This window comes from Martes martes (assembly GCF_963455335.1).
Source record: "Martes martes genome assembly, chromosome: 8".
Taxonomy (NCBI): Eukaryota; Metazoa; Chordata; class Mammalia; order Carnivora; family Mustelidae; genus Martes; species Martes martes.
Window position 1 is genome coordinate 17,559,777 of NC_137895.1, and position 19,468 is coordinate 17,579,244.

Consider the following 19,468-nt stretch of genomic DNA (forward strand, 5'->3'; position numbering starts at 1 on the left):
CTGTCCAGGTCAGCCCCTTTACAGCTGTTGGAAGAACTACTGAGTAGATACACATGAACTTCTGTAAACAATATAATGATATAACAGATGCGGAAGTTCTCCGCCTGGGTTAAGAAACCTTCAGGGGTGCCTAGGTGGCTCAGTCAGTCTCCCATCCAAGTACTAACGAGGCCCGACCCTGCTTAGCTTCCGAGATCAGACGAGACTGGGCGCGTTCAGGGTGGTATGGCCGTAGACTAGACGGCTCAGTCGGAAGGAGAGTCCCATGTTGGTCTCTGCGCTTGGCGGAGTCGGCTTGTCCCTCCCCCAGCTCCTGCTCTCTCCCAAATAAATAAAAACTTAAAAAAAAAAAAAGGAAAGAAATCTTTAGTTCCTAGGTACCCCTTCCTAACCTCACCTCCATTCCACGCCTTCCTGGGCAACCACCAGCTTACACTCCGTATGTTCTTCATTTTGAATTTTCATTCTCGTTTTCCCCTACAGTGCTAGGCCAATTTTGTCTCTATACATACGCTGCTTCATTCTCCCTGTTTATGTACACAGTGGAGTCACACTGTACGTTTTCCTTCGTGGCTTTTTCACTCGGACTGCTTTAGACTGATGCGCGACACGCTGTGCATTTCCTTGCTGTAGCCTTACTCTCTGGAGACACCACAATCCATGTCCGTTCTTGCCTGATGGCTCTTGGGGCTGTTCCCAGGTTCTGGCTTTTGCTGTTCCTAACAGCACCATGAACACTCTCGTAGGTGCCTTCCGGTGCGCGGACGTGCACGTGTGCGGGTGCGTAACCGAGCGTGGAACAACTGGGTCACGGGACATGCGCGTTTAACTCGGTACTGGGTAATGTCAAACTGTGTTCCAAAGTGACTGTACCAATTAATTTACAGTCCTGCCAGCAATAGATAAATGTCCCACTGGCTCCACATCTCTGTCAACATTTGGCTGCTGTCAGACCGGAAATCGGCTCTGTAGCTGGAATGCAGCGGGATCTCAAAGCAGTCTACTGTGCCTTTTCCCTCAGTGCTGAGGTGGACTGGTCTTCTGTCCCTGCCCTTTCTGCTCGCATTAACATTTGAATCAAAGGTTCCGGGGGGTAAGAGGACGAGACCAACAGGCTCCCTGAAGTGGCGGTCTCTGACAGGTCTCTGACAGGTCCTGACCCGGGCCTCAGCTTAGCTCTGGCGGCCACACTGATCAGAGAATGTTTTAGGTGCCTCTGCAGTGCGCTTGCTTCTGTGCATTCACAGGGCCTTGTCTTAGATGCTGGGGGGGGGGGGGGCAGAGGTGAAGAACCCTGATCATCGAGACGTAGAGACTGACCAGAAGTCACATACAACAGTCTCCACGTGGAGTCAAAGTCCTCTAGGAAAACACAGAGTGTCACCGAGTGTACGAGGAGACAACCCTTGGTGGAGGCGATCCAGAGAGTGTATCTGGAGCACAGAGCAGGTGTGCGCAGACTAGCAAATGAAAGCAGAGGTCAGAGGTGCAGGTGACAGACAGGCCTGGGCCTGCAGGGGACTATGCGCTTATTTAGATGCCTTTGGAAGATCCTGAGGGCCTGGGGCAAGGGAAGTTTGAGCAGTGACATCCTGGCTAGAGCGTGGTAAGAAACTGGCAGCGCAAAAGCCAGCCAGAAGTGCTAAAACATCTCAAAGTACTGATTAATCATGCCTGACAGCACTGCACCGTGGCATGTGACAAGCCGGCAGTCCCAGGAATAGCTCCCAAAGCTCCCATTCGTCCGAGGGGGGGGCAGCACGCGGCATGGAAAGGTGGCGATGAGGCGGGGCCCGGGTCAGTCACAGACCTAGCTCTGCTCCCAAACCTTGTTACATCACTATCTAGCTGGGGGATCCTGAGCAAGGATTCCCACCTCAGCCTGTCTGCAAAGGGCTGGGGACGGGAGCACGTCCCCACAGAGCAGTCTGAGGCTGGAGGCTGAAGGCTGAAGGCGCCGGTACGCATCGAGCCTCGGTGCCTGGCACAGGCTGCAGCGAACACACATTTGGCTCTTACTGCTAGCACTCTGCAATCACTCGGGATGGAAGAGAAATAGTTTGGAAAGGTTTTTGGTTAAGGACTCACACAAAAGAGGGGTTTCTGCCGAACAACCTACACACAAGAAAATGAAGAGCGTGCGAGTGAGTAAACAGAGCCTGGGGGTCGGCATTCACGTGAATGCTGCACAGCACGACCGGCCGGACACGGCCAGAGGCTGCCAATGGCCCTAAGCAGTCGGTGCGTCTGAGGATGGCTGGGTGCGGAGGGGGAGGAGCGATCACACAGCCGCACGCTGCTCTGTGGGCAAATAACAGAGGTGCGCAGCCAAGGACACGGCCAGGGCTGAGAGGGAGGTTTGGGCGGGGGATTTACTGCCCTAAAGGTCAAGACTGGGCAGTCCCATCAGGGTAAGCTGAAAAATGGAATCCGAAAAGCCAGAAACACTAGAACATAAACCTCCGCGGCCTCCCTGAAGCTTCTTCGGCAGGGAGCTGTCGTCATCATCAACACTAAACCTGAACTCCGTCTGGCACGCAGTAAGAAGGCACACGGGGGGGATATTAATACCTTTTAATGTTTCACATTTTTTTTTCCAGAAGATATATAACAAAATACATAGAATTTAATATGAATCATGAATCTCAGTACAGTGGGCAATTATAGAATGTAAATAAAACAAGCCGATAAAGTATAATCCTTCTTGTGGGGGCCGAACATTCCATTCCACTTAGAGAGAATCACAACATGATTAGGCACGAACATATCCTACTGCCTATTGTTCTAACTTCTGAGACTGGCAGGCTTGGAGAGAGAGAGAAAAAAAAAAAAACGATTAAAAAAAATAAATAAAACCGAACAGTCAACTGCCTCAGTTTCCCCCCATTCTCCTTCTGGTCTTCAAACTGCGTGGGTGAGGGCATGAGGCAGAGCCGCAGGGGCAGGGTGAGGCGCTCTGCTGACTAAGCGCCAGGCAGATGCAGACGTTCCCTGAGGTGACCAAGAAATGTACTGTGGATCAGCCACTTGGCGTTGCCGCCGAGAATCCGGGCTGAGGGGAGGGGTGACCTGCTGGCGGGAGACCTGATGGCCACAGCACAAGTTTCAAATCCAACTTCGAGAGGGACAAGGTGGCCCGCACGTAGTCCTGGAAGATCCGCACATTCATGCACAAATCTAGAGCTGCGGAGCTAATCCCTCTCCGTCACCTACAAGCTGGAATGCTAATGGGGCATAAACACTTCCGCCACGACTCCGCCAGGACCAGTCATTCGTTCAACAGAAAAAAGTCAAAACCATTTGGTTTTTAAATGAAAATCCTTCACATCCACCTGTGGTTAAAAATAATAACTTATGACATTAATAGCTTCCTTAAAAAAGCAATTACCACAAAAGAGTGAAATCATTAAGTGTGGGAAGACCTATTTTCCTATGAATGCAGCTCACAGGAAGGGACCGATACAAAGCACACATGAAAAGTAAGGCCGTGATAGTCTGTGTTTTTAGCTTAAAGCTAAAGTTACCCAAAAAAAGTATTACCCAAGTTAAATGTTTCTTACTGCAGAAGAGCTCACTTAGACCAACACAAACTATATAAAGGAAAACATTTATTGTTTTTCCCGGTTTAAGGTGCAACTATGCCTCCCTGATGAGTCCTGGTGGGAATACCCCTCCACTGGCAGTGCGATGGAGATTACTTCCAACAGGCCGGCCAAGGAGCCACCTCCTTTCCTAAACACAATCAGAACTGATAACAGTCGGTGACACAATGCACGGAGCAAACGTGGCCAGATTCAACCCTAACTGTACTTGTTCTGGACACAGAACTCATCAGGGGAGACCCTGCTCCACGGTCGGTCACAGGGAATGGGTCCCGGGAATCCTGGGGCAGTTCTCTCGTGTGGGACAAGCCTACGCAGCTTCCAAGGGACCAAATCACCTCCCATGCACAAGGCACCTTACTTGCATACTCCAGCCAAGACTGGCTTTTGGACAAAAATCGACTACTAACATTTCTCATTTCTAGTATCATTCACACCTTGGAGGAAAAAAGAAAAAAAGAATCAACAGTAGAAAGCTTAACAGTGAGAATCAGCAAACCCACGAAGGGAAGTTCATGCTGAAACTGCTCGACAGCTGTTCCATCACTGCCCACCACACGGGCTTGAGGCCAGCAACTTCATGGATGCACCGCGCCGATGCCCTGCCGAGTGTCAGTTCCAGTCCGTCACGGTGACCCCAGTGGGACGCTGCCCGCCTTCCACGTACCACCTGTTACCCAGGAGATCCAAGGGGGCCTTGGGTGCTGTGAGCACAGGACATGCAGGTGCCAAAGTCCAAGACCCTTCCTAAAACCTCCCCTTGGATTTGGGCAAGGAAACACGGTGGTGGTCTGGAGTGTCGGCGGCAGCATCCTCACTGGGGCTTAACCTCAGCAGCCGGCCTGGAGGATGTTTCCCCCAGAGCGCTTGGTCACCGACAGAGTTGTGAACACCTGCGGGGAGGAGAGAGCAGGAGATTTTCAGACACCTGAGTACATGAGCTTAACAGGGAGCAGAGCAGGTAACACTGTAGCTGTCAAGGGTGACTTAGGGGGGCGCCTGGGTGGCTCAGTGGGTTAAGCCGCTGCCTTCGGCTCAGGTCACGATCCCAGGTCCTGGGATCGAGTCCCGCATCGGGCTCTCTGCTCAGCGGGGAGCCTGCTCCTCCCCCGCTCTCTCTCTGCCTGCCTCTCTGCCTACTTGTGATCTCTGTCTGTAAAATAAATAAATAAAATCTTAAAAAAAAAAAAAAAGAGTGACTTAGGGACTACTTAAAATGAATACAGCAGAAAAGTAATACAACCAAGGATATCACAACTTCTCCAGATAAAAGGGGAAAAACATTTAAAACTAAGGTGAAAGAGAAAAAAATTTAACTTATATTAACTTTATATTACCATGGGCGTGATTAAGGCAATGAAATGTGTCACCCAAGTTGCTTGTCAATTCTCTAAAAGAAACGCATAGTGGGATAGTCTGGATACGCAGAAAGGCATAAAGTACTCGGTTACAAACACCCGTGTGCCTGCTCACCTCGGGGATTACAAATGTGGTTAGAGCCCCCGTGAGCGCCCCTCCCCTGTCAGTGCTTACCACTCCTCTAACATTTCCTGCACATCTTCTGTGGGTTTTTAAAAACTTTACCTCTAAATAGCAAAATGATATATGTACTCTTCTGCCACCTGCTTCCTTGGCTCTGTCCTGCATTTCCGTAATTCATTCATCCATATGGGTACAAAGAGCTCTAATTCTTCTGCTCTGCACTGAACAGTATTCAATTAACTACAGCATACTATATACACTGTATACCACAGAACCCAATTATTCAAAGAGTGAATATATTATCAATTACATATCCAGGCTCCTCTATTACTAATACGCTATTTGCAATACGCTCTGTGACATTCCAGCAGTCTCCCTGCACCCACAGCTAAGGTACAATTGCTGGGCTGGAGGGTCACTTCCATGGGACTGGATTCCCAAGGTGCCAGGCCAACTGATACTCCCATCTGCAGTGACAGAGGAGCCCGCCTCCTGTTACATCCCTGAAAACATCTGCTGCTTGTGGACCTAGAGCATCTATTCACAAAAAAAATGATTCTACAGTGAGCAAAGTCTACTCACAGATTAAAATACACGGAAATTATACTGATCTTAATACAGCAGACTTCCAGTAGGCCCAGGAATCTCATTTTTAGCACAAGTCCCAAGTGATTCATTCTAATGCAGGCTTGTCTTATAGTAGAATTTCTTGTGGAACACCAGTGCAGGCAATGCACTGGGAATTTCTGGCAAAATCCAAAGTGCAGAAGTCTACTGCATGGTAAACTAACCAGCAGTTGCTTATCTTCATAAGTTTCACCAAATAGGAAGCCTACGGTCAAAATTTTTAAAAACGTATACTCATACATATTTAGAAACAGATTTTCATTCCTGGTTGAATGGAGTAATCGGTACCAAACCAGCTCTCTGGACAAAACTCATGGAACTACTTTAGACACCAGACAACAGGCAATCACACCTAAAAAGGGGGAACAAGGTGAGCCTTCAACAGTCCTGGCTTTCTACCCAGAAGCATCTAAAAGATACTGGTGCAGCCCAGAGAGTGCACAGACATCTTGGGGACTTGGAGAAATGGAGCGGAGACTGTGGAGGCTGAGGTGGCTGGGATCTGTGGGGCCAAATGCCCAAGAGGAGGCAGCTACCCAGAGAAAGAACTGTCCCCTCATCTCTGCCTGAATACCAAGCTATGCACATCTGGGCGGCAGGACCCCAGGAGCCAGAGAAAAAGCAGCACCGGAGCTACAAACTGAACCAGCACCAGAACCCACTCAAGGCCGGGAAATGTTCCAGTTTGCACCAACTGCAGTCAAGAGACTTCTCTGGGCCCCTGGAGCCATCAGGAGCGACCTCAGAAAGCCCCATCTAAAAACAGGGCTAGGCTTTACTAGCCCCAGAGTAAAAGCTACTCTAGACCACCCTAAAAAAGCTTAAAGACAAGCTTCCAGAGGATCAAGTGATCTACCGGGACGTTAACCATCTACCACAAGAAAACTCAGTCCTCTTTTCAAGGAAGACAACAAAACCCAGGTACTCGGCATAGACTCAAAGTACTAGATGATGAGGGGAAAGAAAAGAAAGAAACCTGTCAACCTAGAATTCTATGGTCAACAAAAATTTCCCTCCTCCACGAAGAAAGCAAAATGGAGACATTTCAGACAAACAAAAGCTAAGTGACTTTGTCACTAGCAGACCTACACTACCAAAAATGTTACCGGAGGTTCTTCTGGCTTAGGGAAATGCAACCAGAGGGTAACAGCCTTTAACTCACCATCCCAGACTAGCCCAACTCTTCTAAGCCCCTCCTTGTGCCAGGCTGGGCTCTGGATCCCAGCTCTCACGTTCTCATTTCCTGTGTCACCTGAACCCACCCCTTTTTACTCTTGACCTTGCCTTTTCCGTTGGTTCTTCCTTCCTGGCTTTTAAACTGGCTCAAATTGCATTAAAAAAAAAAAAAAAAATCTCCCTCGACCTTATGATCACCTCTACCACCACAGTCTCTTATCCTCTTTACAGACTAAATCTTAAGCTGTTGGTACTTAGAGTCCATTTTGATTCCTCATTTCACTGAAATCTGGCTTCGGTCCCTGCCATGCCTATGGGTCATCAAGAACCCTCTGCCTGCCAAACCCAGAGGGCACCTTGCAGTCTTCCCTTCACACAGACCTCTGTAACACTTCTTGTCATCTGCCTCACCTCCCTTTTAACAACTCTCTCCTCTCTCGTCCATGAGAATGACCATGGCTACTTCCGCTGTGGCACGGAGGCACGCTGAACTCCCATCTCCCCCAGCTCGCAGGCCAGCTATGCTGCACCAACGCCACCACTGAGGCCAGCAGGCACTGCCCCAGGCTTCCGCCCCAGCTCTACCCCCCCAGACACCCTCACATTATATCTCATTCAGTCCACTTCCCCTTTTAGGCACCATCTCTCCAGCCACTGTCCCTCCTGAACCATCCACCAGTAAAACCTAACAAACACCTCTTCCTGGACGACACTTCCAACTCACCCTGTCCAAGACCCGCACCTCCCTCTCCCTTCATCCAGCAGCTCTCAGGGAAGGCCAACACCAGGCCACACATCTGCAATGAGTGCTGCTTCTACCTCCATTCCTGCTGATAAGCAATCAATTATGAGGTCTAACATAGCTGCTTCTCTGTCGTATCTGATCTCTCTTTGTGTTAACACTAATACTTAATTCACGTCTTATAATTCTGACTGAACTACCGGGAAGTTTTTGCTAATTTCCAAAATAGACAGCCTCATGAAGACCTGTTGTGTGGATCACACAATATACACTTTCACCCAATTAGACGTGAGGCGCCCAGGGCTTGCTTTGGCCGAGGTCACGTATGGAAGCAGGAAGCGTCGCTTCGTAACCCTGTGAGCAGCAAGGTGTGCTACACCTCCTTCCCCTCTGTGACTTAGCCAGAGATGCCCTGGGAAGGGACTGCTCCCACAGTCAGGCCCTGGGGGGAAGGGAGCACGTGCAGCTGACCCATGATGACCTGTTTTTATAAGCAAAACACCACCACCACGACCCAAACTGTCCATTTGTACTGCCCAGTCATGAAAACGTAGAAGGGCTTTGTGTTCATTAAATTTAGAAGCTTATTTGGTGACTGAGTACAATTAAGATTTCAAATCAAACCAAGTAGGCTGGAGGGAACACCACTTTCAGTGCAGTGCATCTGTCCTCCCCTACACCCAGGCTGACCTTCACCAGCCACTAAGTGTCTTCCTGAGATGGGAGGCCATGGCTTGTTTGAGAGAGTCCCGTGAGGAAACAAGACTCATCAAGTACCCACGTCTGTGTTGGTGCCCCTGGACACACCTGGGCAAACTTTCTGGTCAGCTACCCCCTTGATTCCTGAGAAGTAACTGGTTTCCCAGCTTTTAATATAAAGATGACAGAGAAAAGAAATCAGGTCAAAGCAATAGGAATCAGCACCAAAACTACTTTTAAGTAAAAGGAGAAAAACTTTTCTGTAAAAGAGAACCAACCAAAAAACCAAAAAAGAAAGGGGGGGGGGGACATTACTGAGAAAAGCCCTGGGTCCATTTCGGTCTTAAAGTAGTGACAAAAGCCTTTTAACCTCTTCTATACCAATCTATAGTGTGTGCGTGTATATATGGTATATATATACCAATATTATAAGCATCTTAAAAAATTCAGACCCAAGTAATAATGGACAGTATTTTAAAACATTAAAAATATGAAGCCAGGGGGCACCTGGGTGGCTCAGTGGGTTAAGACCTCTGCCTTCGGCTCAGGTCATGATCTTAGGGTCCCAGGATCGAGCCCTGCATCAGGCTCTCTGCTCAGCAGGGAGCCTGCTTCCCTTCCTCTCTCTCTGCCTGCCTCTCTGCCTACTTGTGATCTCTGTCTGTCAAATAAATAAATAAAATCTTTTAAAAAAATGAAGCCAGAAGAAAATACAAACAATTCACATCTTAAAAAAATACGTTGGCAAAGATATGTAAAAATTCTTTACAGTTAGTCCTTTTTTACTAATACAGGAAAAATAATTTACATGGAATTTTGCAACATTTTCATTAGCACTCCTAAATTCATGCTGATAACACTGTAAAAGCTATGGCAACTCTTTTGAAAAGCAATAAAATTCCTTTGTTTAAAATAAATGTGCAACTGTGGACAAGGACAGAAAGACAATACGTGATAATGAAAACAGATGTGTTAGGATGATATCATGGGCAATTTAAAATACCATCAAACATGCTGGCTTCAATTATTATAAAGGAAGAAGGATAAAAAGCCAGCTAAGATATTACAGCAAATTTCAGGCTTCTGAATTTACAGGCTTAAGTTTTATTTCTCAGAAATTAATTTAGAAACAGTTCTGGTAGGAGATCTGGATAGAAAAGGAAACTCGGGGCACCTGGGTGGCTCAGTCAGTTTTAAGTGGCTAACTCAGATTTCGGCTCAGGTCATGATCTCACGGTGGTGAGCCAGAGCCCCAAGTCAGACTCCATGCCCGTGCAGAGCCTGCTTAAAATTCTCTCTCCTTCTCTCTCTGCCCTACCCTACCCAGCTCGCACAAACTTGCTCTCTCTTAAAAAGAATAAAAAAGACAAAGAAAAGAAAACCCATCAAAAATACAGGATTTTTTAAAAACAATTTTTAAAAAGAGCTCTTATCTATTTTTCTTGTATTGGTAACATGCTCATGGTAAAGATGTGGAGAAGCCAAAGTGCCACACTGCTGATCCGTCTAAATGAAAAAAAAAAAAAAAGATAAGGTGAATTTTTACAAGATTTAAAAAAAATTTTTTTTAAGGATTATTTATTTATCTGAAAGACAGAGAGTGGGAGAGAGCGAGCACGCAGGAACATGCACAAGCTGGAGGAGGGGCAGAGGGAGCGGGCTTCCAGCTGAGCAGAGAGCGGGATGCAGGACTTATCATGAACTGAGCTGAAGGCAGTTGCTCAACCAACTGAGCCACCCGGATGACTTTATTTTTACAAGATTTTTGTGTGCATGTAGCCTCTTTAGAATTTTCATAAAAACACATCTTTTTAAAATAAGCATGGAGGTCACCCCGCTTGCTTCTCCATGCCAGCACGAAGAACACGTGCAAAGGTCAAGTGCTGCGGGTAGGCACTCCCCTCACCTTCAGATCTGCCGCCGCCGCCCCGTCTCACAAGCCCCCCTACTCCAGGCTGTGATCATGTTGACAACTAAAATGTTTGATGTTCAGCACAAAGACTGACTTAAAAACAGTTCACTGGGGTCTTTCCTAATGCTCTCTCCTCATGGGCTATTATTTTTCCCCTACAAATAAACTTGATTAGTTGAAATTACTACTCTAAATGATGTGCAGTCATTTTCCCACTCAATTACTGCTGCTCAGAAATCCCGAATAAATCAGCACCACCCTATGTTCACACTGAATAACGCTAATGCATGACAATGCTCCAGGCGTTAAGACACCCCCCCATGACACCAAAGAGATCTGTCAAAACAACAGTACTCCCTCCTTCTTCTAGAGCAGTTCCTCAACTGAGGAATCTGCCAACTCTTCTCAGTAATTACACTTCAGAACCAAAGGCTGGTTGCTCAACTGCTGGGGTTCTGTTATCAGAACGCCATGAAGAGCACTCAGTGACTCACTCCGAAAACCAACCACCCGCTGGCCCAGAGCCATGGCTCGTTCTCAACACTTTAAAACAGTGCTCGGGACCAGTTTTTAACTTATTATTACCTCTAATTCAACCCATGGACTGGCATTGGTGAAATCCAATAAGAATGTATTAGAAAATGAAATTGTAAAAGGCATGTAAAATTAAAAGCCAAGCCCAGATATGGTCAGAGAGCTTGTCAAGTTCCTACCCCACCCTTGTTCCCTTCTGCCCGTATCTCACACAGACAGGTAACACTGTGGGCGGCACATCTCGACAGCATAAAGCCAGACACGAAAAAGCACTGGGTCTGGTAGCTAATCGAATGATTGTCCAAGTCAGACCTACCATCTAACACAGAAAAAATAGTCCCTTAAAGCTCCCTACAAATCAGATTTCACTTTCCCTTGTTCAAGATGCTGTAAAAAAAATATTTCCATAGTTGGGAGAAAAGACGACTTTGGTTTCTTGAAATCTGATTTGCGAGCAAGTAGTTCTTACTGAGGGAGGAAGAAAAAAAAACACTCCTCTCTTGCCTGAATGGAAGAAAATAACTGTAAATCATATATCTAATAAGAAGTTCGTATCTAAAATATACAAAGAATTCATACAATTCAAAAGCAAAAAATCAAATCCAATTAAGAAATAGGCAGGTCTGCACAGACATTTTTCCAAAGACATCCAAATGGTCAACAAGTACATGAAAAAAGGTTCCACGTTATTAATCATCAGGGAAATGCAAATCAAAACTAAAATGAGATACCAGCTCACACCTGTTAGTATGCCTATTAACAAAAAGAAAAGAATTAAGTGTTGGCGAGGATGTGGAGAAAAGGGAACTCTTGTGCACTGTTGGGGGAAATACAAGTTGTTGCAACCACTATGGAAAACAATACGGAAGTTCCTTAAAAAGAGAACTATCAATATGATCCAGGAAGTCCAATATTGGGTATGTACCCCTCAAAAAACAAAAAAGACCAATTTGAAGAGGTATCTGCACCAGGGCGCCTGGGTGGCTCAGTCAGTTAAGCATCTGCCTTCAGCTCAGGTCATGATCCCGGGGTCCTGGGATTGAGTCCTGTATCAGGCTCCCTGCTCAGTGGGGGGAGTCTGCTTCTCCCTCTGCCCACAGCCCCTCACCGTCACTTATGCTCTCTCTCTCACTTACTCTCTCCCTCAAATAAATATATAAAATCTTAAAAACAACAACAACAACAAAAACTCACAGAGAAAACAGACAGGTGGTTGAAAGAGGCAGGGGTGACGGATAGGAAAAATGGGGATGAACTATTTTCTTTTCTTCTTGTTTCCATTTTTAAATAAAGTTTGTTTTTTTTTTATGATTTTATTTTTAAGTAATCTCTACACCCAACATGTGGCTTGAACTCATGACCCTGAGATCAAGAGTCACATGCTCTTCTGCTGAGCCAGCTGGGCCCCAGGAGAGAAGCTTTTTCCCAGTATGCATCTCTCCCCACCCCACCCCCAGCCCCCTCAGGAAATGCCGTAAGGATGACCTTTAGTGAAGCCACATCTTTTTTTTTTTTTTTTAATATTTTTTATTCATTTATTTGACAGACAGAAATCACAAGTAGGCAGAGAGGCAGGCAGAGAGAGAGGGGGAAGCAGGCTCCCCGCCGAGCAGAGAGCCCGATGCGGGGCTTGATCCCAGGACCCTGAGATCATGACCCGAGCTGAAGGCAGAGGCCTAACCCACTGAGTCACCCAGGCACCCCGAAGCCACATCTTCTAATAACGCAACGCCGGGGAGAACCCAGCCTAGACAAACTGCACAGTGCAGCTCACCAACCCTAGGACTGCAGCACCATCTCTGTTTTAGCTACTGTGGAAATTAAGGCGGCTGAAAAGCTCGGTGCTGTGGCCAGGCCCGTCTCCCACACAATCGTGTTGCCACCAGGAAAATCATTTCCATTTTCTAAATTCTATGTCCAACACTGTGGAAGCGACAAGGAAGTGGAGTGCCACCTGCACAGAGTCTTTGAAGCCAGACTGGTTGGGTGTGAATCCTGGTTCTCCCAGTTCTGAGCTGGAGAACCAGGGATGAGTTATTCAACCTCCCGTCCTCCATTCCCCCATCTGTCAAATGGAGCTACAACTGCCCCCCAACCCAGGGAATTCTTATAAGGACCCCGCAGAGAGCAGACTGCCTGACACAGAGAGGAAAGCCTGATGAACATCACCGCTAGGTTTGGCATCACTCCCCCGGAACCTGCTTCAAGCCACAGCTGTCGATCACTCCCACTTCTTCCCTGTCCCACTTGCCATCAGTTGGCAAGAACCACGAAGCCCACTTCCTATTTCTCTCTCAAACGTATCAAGGTCTCCTGCTGCCCAGTCCCTCCTCTTCCCTTACTCCCCAGTGTGCTGCTCTGGTCCAGTAGTCCAAGACCACAACGGAGCCAGGGACTGATTTCTCTCCACAATGCATCTGATCACATTACCCCCCGAGCTAACCTCTTGGCCAAACCCCAATGCCCCGAGGATAAAGCCCAAAAACACCCTACCTTGGTTTACAAGGCCATGACCTAGCATAATTTTTCCCACTCTCTCTGGACTCTGCAAACGATAGCAGTACTAAGGGCTTTCCAGTTCCATGAAGGAACAGGACCTCTCCCAAGAGCCTTGTCTTTGGTGTTCTCTCTGACTAGCTAACTACAACACATCCCACTTGTGGTAGAGAAGAACTACGTCCTCAACCGTCCTGCCCCCGCATCCCTACCCCAGACACCGCTTTGGACTGACCCTGATCTGGGGGCTCATCCCCCTGAACTGCAACCGGTCCTTCACTCAGCTGCCTCCTGCTCTGTCTTAATCTCATCTTAAACCCCTGCTCTAGCCTCACAAGCACCCAGCATGGTGCCACACACATAACTGCACATCAAGTGTGTTCACAGACAGACAGACCACCCAATTTTTCTCTCATTAATCAACCACCAGCTTGGAAAAAAAATATTTTTTAAGCCCTATCAAATCAGTGAAAGTTTCAGCCTCCAAGTTTCAAAGTCATAGAAGAACCAATAGATGGAGATGTAAGCAGCAAATGCTTACAGAGATCCCCAGATGTGCCAGGTCTACCAGGGAAAAGAGGCCTTTGGCTGACCTGCCTGCAGGCAAGGGCCTCGGGAAGACGCCCTGCCTCCTTGGCACACCTCTCTGCCCAGCCCGCAGCCCTCCTGCCAGATGCCCCCCCACTCGCCACTGCTGGGCCGCCACACAACACAACCACACAGGCAGGGGAGTCAGTCTTCTCATCAGCCCAGTGAGAACTAAACTCAGATTTACAAAGTTCGACACTCACATATGCAAGCTGAGAAGTCATCTTTTCACCCATGTCAGAGATGACCGCTGTCGTTTTTAAGTATCTCGGACTGGTTTTTAAAGTTTTAAATATACTCACTGTTGTGGGTTAAGTCTCCCAGAAAGATATGCTCAAGTTGTAACCCCTGACCCCTGTCAACATGGCCTTATTTGGGTAACACCAGCTGGACTCGAGCGGCTCCTAATCCAATGACCAACATCCTAATAAGGGGCATCCAGACACAGACACACAGGAGGCAAGGCCGTGCACGTGAAGACAGAAGTGGAGACTGCAGCGATGCAGGACTGAGCCAAGGACAGCCAAGGACGCCAGCGACCACTAAAAGTTTGGAAGAGGCCAGGCAAAACCCTTCTCGAGAGCCCCAGGAGGGAGCATGGCCCTGCTAACACCTTGATTTCAGACTTCCTGCCTCCAGAACTATGCGAGAATAAATTTCTGTTGTTAGGCCACCCAGTGTGTGGTACTTGGTTACCACAAGTCTTTTTAAAGCATCATATTATATACTAATATTTATCTCACTGAACATGTTTTTTGAAAAAAATGAACTTAGTTGGTTCTTTCCCAAGGCAGATAGTCATTACACTGAACAAAAAAGATATATTGGGGGCGCCTGGGTGGCTCAGTGGGTTAAAGCCTCTGCCTGCAGCTCGGGTCGTGATCCCAGGGTCCTGGGATCGAGCCCCGCATCGGGCTCCCTGCTCACCAGGGAGCCTGCTTCCTCCTCTCTCTCTGCCTGCCTCTCTGCCTACTTGTGATCTCTGTCAAATAAATAAATAAAATCTTTAAAAAATAAAAATAAAAAAAAGATATATTGTACAATCTATAAGAACTTCAATCTGAACTCTCTTTCAATTTGGGGGTCATATTTTTAAAAGACCAGTTCTATTTCCCCCAAACAGAAGTTTTCTATGAATAATGTCCTGGTCACTACACACATTAATATTTTATACATCCATCCCAGCCAGGTGCATATTAATACAGAGGAGGACCCTATCCCTAATCATAGAAAAGGCAAAACAGAAAGAAACTGAAACATTTTTCCAGGTCTTAAAGTTGGCCTTTCACACACTCAGCAAAGAGTTCAGTTGTGGGATGGCAAAAAGAGCAGAGATCAACCGGGTAACAGGTCGTAGAATGAAACCAGGCACGAGTGCGCACATGTGTGTGAAAGCACACGTCCACCTCGGAAACCATGGACTCTGGGGCCAGTTAACAGCTACAATTTTCAGCTCCACAGCTAAGCTGGTCTAATACGAGCTACCTCCTCTCAGCCTCTGCTGTGGTCTCCAAAGTAGACACACTTTTGGTTTACAAAAAGTGTGTCTACAACATTCAAGTCTTGCATGATCCCAGACAAGCATGAAGAAACACTGACAGCCAGAGGCCCAGAGTGGTCAAGTTCCACTTCTCGTGTCATTTGCTTCATCTTTTAAAAAAGCATCCGTTTCAAATTTCATCCTTTGATACCAAAACTAAAAAGGGAGACAACACCATCTAGCCTTGAGGTGGCTCTGGGGTGACAGGAGTGAAGCTCTTTCTGGGTATGAATGGCACTATTTTCGAATGCCATGAAAATAATTTAGGAGACATGATAAAATTTAAGGCACATCTCTATAAATAAATCACTGCCATCATTTTTACCATTAGCATGGAACTACTATCCAGCTCACACAAGAAACGAAAGTATCTGAAAAAGGAAAAATCGTTTCTAGAGACAAGGCTCCTTTTGAGGTATTCCATTATGAATTAAATTGTAAGGAGGTACAGCAGTAGCTCAACTACAGCAGAAAGACACTAACTTCAGAGTCCTGGACGTGCCCCTTGCAAGCCAGGTTCCATTGTGCACTTTTGAACAGAGCTGTCAAAGTGCAGGTGACCCACCTCTGCACACACAGGATGGATTCCGATGGTACTGTCCAGCTGCTTTTTCGTCAGCCCACACTTGAGGGCAGCTGCAAAGCCTTGTGTCACTTCTCCAGCATTTGGACCCAGTACGTGGAAGCCCACAACACGTTCCTAAGATGTAAAATAAAGGAATACAGTTTACACTGATTCTTTCCCTCTTAACAACCTAGAACGCAGACCTGGTCTATTCTAAAAACCCTGATCAGAAATGATCAAAGACTTATATTAACACTTGCTAAAAGTGAGTTAGGCTGGAGATACTCCAACATGGGGCCAGGAGAGTGTGGCAGTTACAAGCAAACAAGAAGGGAGAGAAAAGAGTCAGCCTTGAGCAATGAGGAAGGAAATCATTAAAAGCAAACATGTCTGCAACTCCATAAGCACCAAAATGTTCTGGAAAAACGTTTTCAAAGGGCAGTTCTGTCCTCATCTCCTCTATATGGTTGCCTCAAATCTCCAGATAAACTACCTGGGATAGCTGTAACACTTAAAAGCAGTCATTTCAGGGTGCCTGGCTGGCTCAGTCGGTAGAGTATGCAACTTTTATCTTGGGGTTGTGAGTTTGAGCCCCATGCTAGGTATAGAGATGACTTTTAAAATTTTATTTATTTGACAGGCAGAGATCACAAGTAGGCAGAGAGGCAGGGAGAGAGAGAGGAGGAAGCAGGCTCCCTGCTGAGCAGAGAGCCCGATGTGGGACTCGATCCCAGGACCCTGGGATCATGACCTGAGCCGAAAGCAGAGGCTTTAACCCACTGAGCCACCCAGGTGCCCCTAGAGATGACTTTTAGAAAAGCAAAAATCTATGGGTGCCTGGGTGGTGCAGTCGGTTAAGGCGTCTGACTCTCAGTTTCGGCTCAGGTCATGATCTCGGGGTCGTGAGATCAAACCCCACGTTAAGCTCCACGCTCAGCGTGGAATCTGCTTAGGTTTCTCTCTTGCCCTCCCCTTATTCACCTCCCACCCACTCTTTCACTCTCTAAAATAAAAAGTCTTTTTTTAAAAGTTGGGAAAAAATAAGTAAAAGAAAGAATAGTTAGACTTAAAACTCTTCCAATCTGAAACCATTTCTGAAATAAACAGAAAAATGTTGGCAACTCTGAATAAACTCTAAATCCCGAACTCCAGATACCTCTGCCAAGGGCAGAGAAATCGGGTGCATTCTAATGTTCAGACTTCATGACTGAGCTATTCCAACCTCCTCACCACAGATAAGGCACCTCAGGCTGCCTTATCTAAGGTTCAATCATGGCCTGGAAAACAATCAGGAAGGCTGTCGTGTTGCCAAAGTACTGTAATAATATTCCTCCTTGAAATCTTGCATTATTTATCCTGCCCATCGTGGGTTTAGTGTATGGATAAAGCACCAAACACACTGCACTTAAAATATACTAGATTTATGCTTAATAATATGGACAGATCTCAAAGAAAGAGATTTTTTTAAAAAGTTGAAAGCTTCTGTTTTTAACTGAGGGGACCACTCTTAAACCACAATGCATAATGCTTATGGATACGTAACAGGCAGCAAACGTAAAAACATGAACAGGTGAGGCACTCACATCAAAACAGTGTTGCTTCGGGGGGCCGGGGATGAGTACAGGATTGAGAAGGAATACCAAAGACTACACAGGCATAGGGTAATGCTTAAGAGCATGGGATCTACACTGCCTGGGATTAGTTCCAACTCTGCTATGAACTAGGTAAGTGAGCTGAGCACAGTTACTTAACCTCCCCGGGCTTCAGTTTCCTCATGAATAGAAAGGGCGGAACAAGAGTACACACCTCACAGGGTTACATAAGAACGAAGTTAATACATGTGGACCTCCAAGTAGTACATGGTACAGAGTAAGTACTCTGTACTTATAACAACATAAGTTGTTACAAATTTCTTCTGTGATGGTTTCTCTCTAATAAGAAAAGCTCTGAAGCAAACACACCAGAATGTGAACATTCATTGAATCTGGATGGTCAGTACTTTCCCCATCTTCCTGTAAATGTTAGTATTTCATATAAGAGAAGCACAGCATACGAAAAGAATAAAAGCCTGGCAAATAAACACTGGAAAGCACAGGTAGACACTGTGAAGTGACTGACTTAAAATGAATAAAGCATATGCCCCAAGGATGGTCAAATTCTAGAAGCACACTTTTCTAAGAGATTGCTCGTGACAGATGAATGACAAGTATTCACCTTTTCTAATACTACCTTTGTGTATGAAAATAACTGAAGAGAATATCAACCTCCTTATAGCCTCGACTATTTTAATTGAGATGGGCTCATTAGCAGTGAAAACTATTTTTCATATTGTATTTTAAAAGTGTCATTTGAGGGGTACCTGGGTGGCTCAGTCAGTTGAGTATCTGCCTTCAGCTCAGGTCACGATCCCAGGGTCCAGAAATTGAGCCCTGAGGAGGGCTCCCTGCTCAGCAGACGTCTGCTGCTGTTACTCCCCTGCTAGCACTCTCTCTCACGTGCTCTCTCAAATAAATAAAATCTTTAAAAAGTGTTACTTGAACAAATGACACAGCAGTGAAAAAAAAAAGACAATGAGCCACATACAGGGAAAACAGATTTGCTTGGTCTGAAGAAAAATGTGGCGGTTTCATTGACTGCTCCATGCAACAAGCAAGTGAACGATCTCCTGTTCGAGGGAGACCCCAGACAGCTGGAGAGAACATCGGACATCTTCCCCTTTCGTCTACAGCAGGACTGATAGTTAACGCATACTCAAACACTTTTAATGATAAAACCTATGTGTGCAAAGGAAATAAGTGCATAAAATTGTTCTTTACGTCAACCGCATCCTAGTGTCTTCATTTACTAAATGCATCTAGAATGATCCTTTCCATGCGAGATCCAGATTTTCTTATACTGCTCTCTGAGGCAGTAGTTTCTCAACAGGGTACATGTTCAATTATAATTATATTCAAATTATTCAAATCCCCAGATAAGAAAAGTGTGAGTTTATTTGGCTTTTACCTATGGATTCTTTAGCATGATTTACATTTTTACTCACGCCTTTTTCTTTTTAAAGGTAAGATCCCAGCTAAGTTAAAAATACCAGTTCTCATCAGATCCAATCCACAAGTATGTGTGTGTACATGCATGTGTTCTGAGAATGGGAACGGCAGCCAAAAAAGACAGAAAACCAAGCATGTCTTCAGTCACTTTACAGACATGGAAATAAGTCCTGTGAGGTCAAGGAGTTTGCCCACAGGCTTTTAGTCACCGGTTGTTACATGCAGCAGTCGCCAATGACATCTTAAATCAGAACCCAATTAAGAGCTCTTCCTACTACACCTTTCTCATTAGGGCCAGCTGCTTAGGATATAAACGTGTGTTACTCCTGTTCTTTTATATTTTCTCATTATTCCTAGAAGTCACTGACTTCACGGCTTCCTTTTTATGAACACACACAGTTCTCAAGTTGTCTCTGTGGTCTGCGCTCGCAAGGTTGGCGGGCCTCTTGGCCCTGTGCAGG

General features: G+C 46.2%; 1 protein-coding gene across 4 annotated transcripts in view; it reads right to left on the minus strand.

The window, feature by feature from the left end:
* Window positions 1–2,559: 2,559 nt before the first annotated feature.
* TXNRD1 (thioredoxin reductase 1) overlaps window positions 2,560–19,468 on the minus strand; it is a 94,060-nt gene continuing 77,151 nt past the window's right edge. For all 4 annotated transcript variants that reach the window (XM_080811402.1, XM_080811403.1, XM_080811404.1 and 1 more), the window contains 2 exons: window positions 15,964–16,098; window positions 2,560–4,495 (listed from right to left, as the gene is read on the minus strand). In XM_080811402.1, coding sequence (XP_080667528.1) covers window positions 4,433–4,495; window positions 15,964–16,098 — 198 coding nt within the window. In that variant the 3' untranslated portion in view covers window positions 2,560–4,432. The remainder of the gene's footprint in view (window positions 4,496–15,963; window positions 16,099–19,468) is intronic.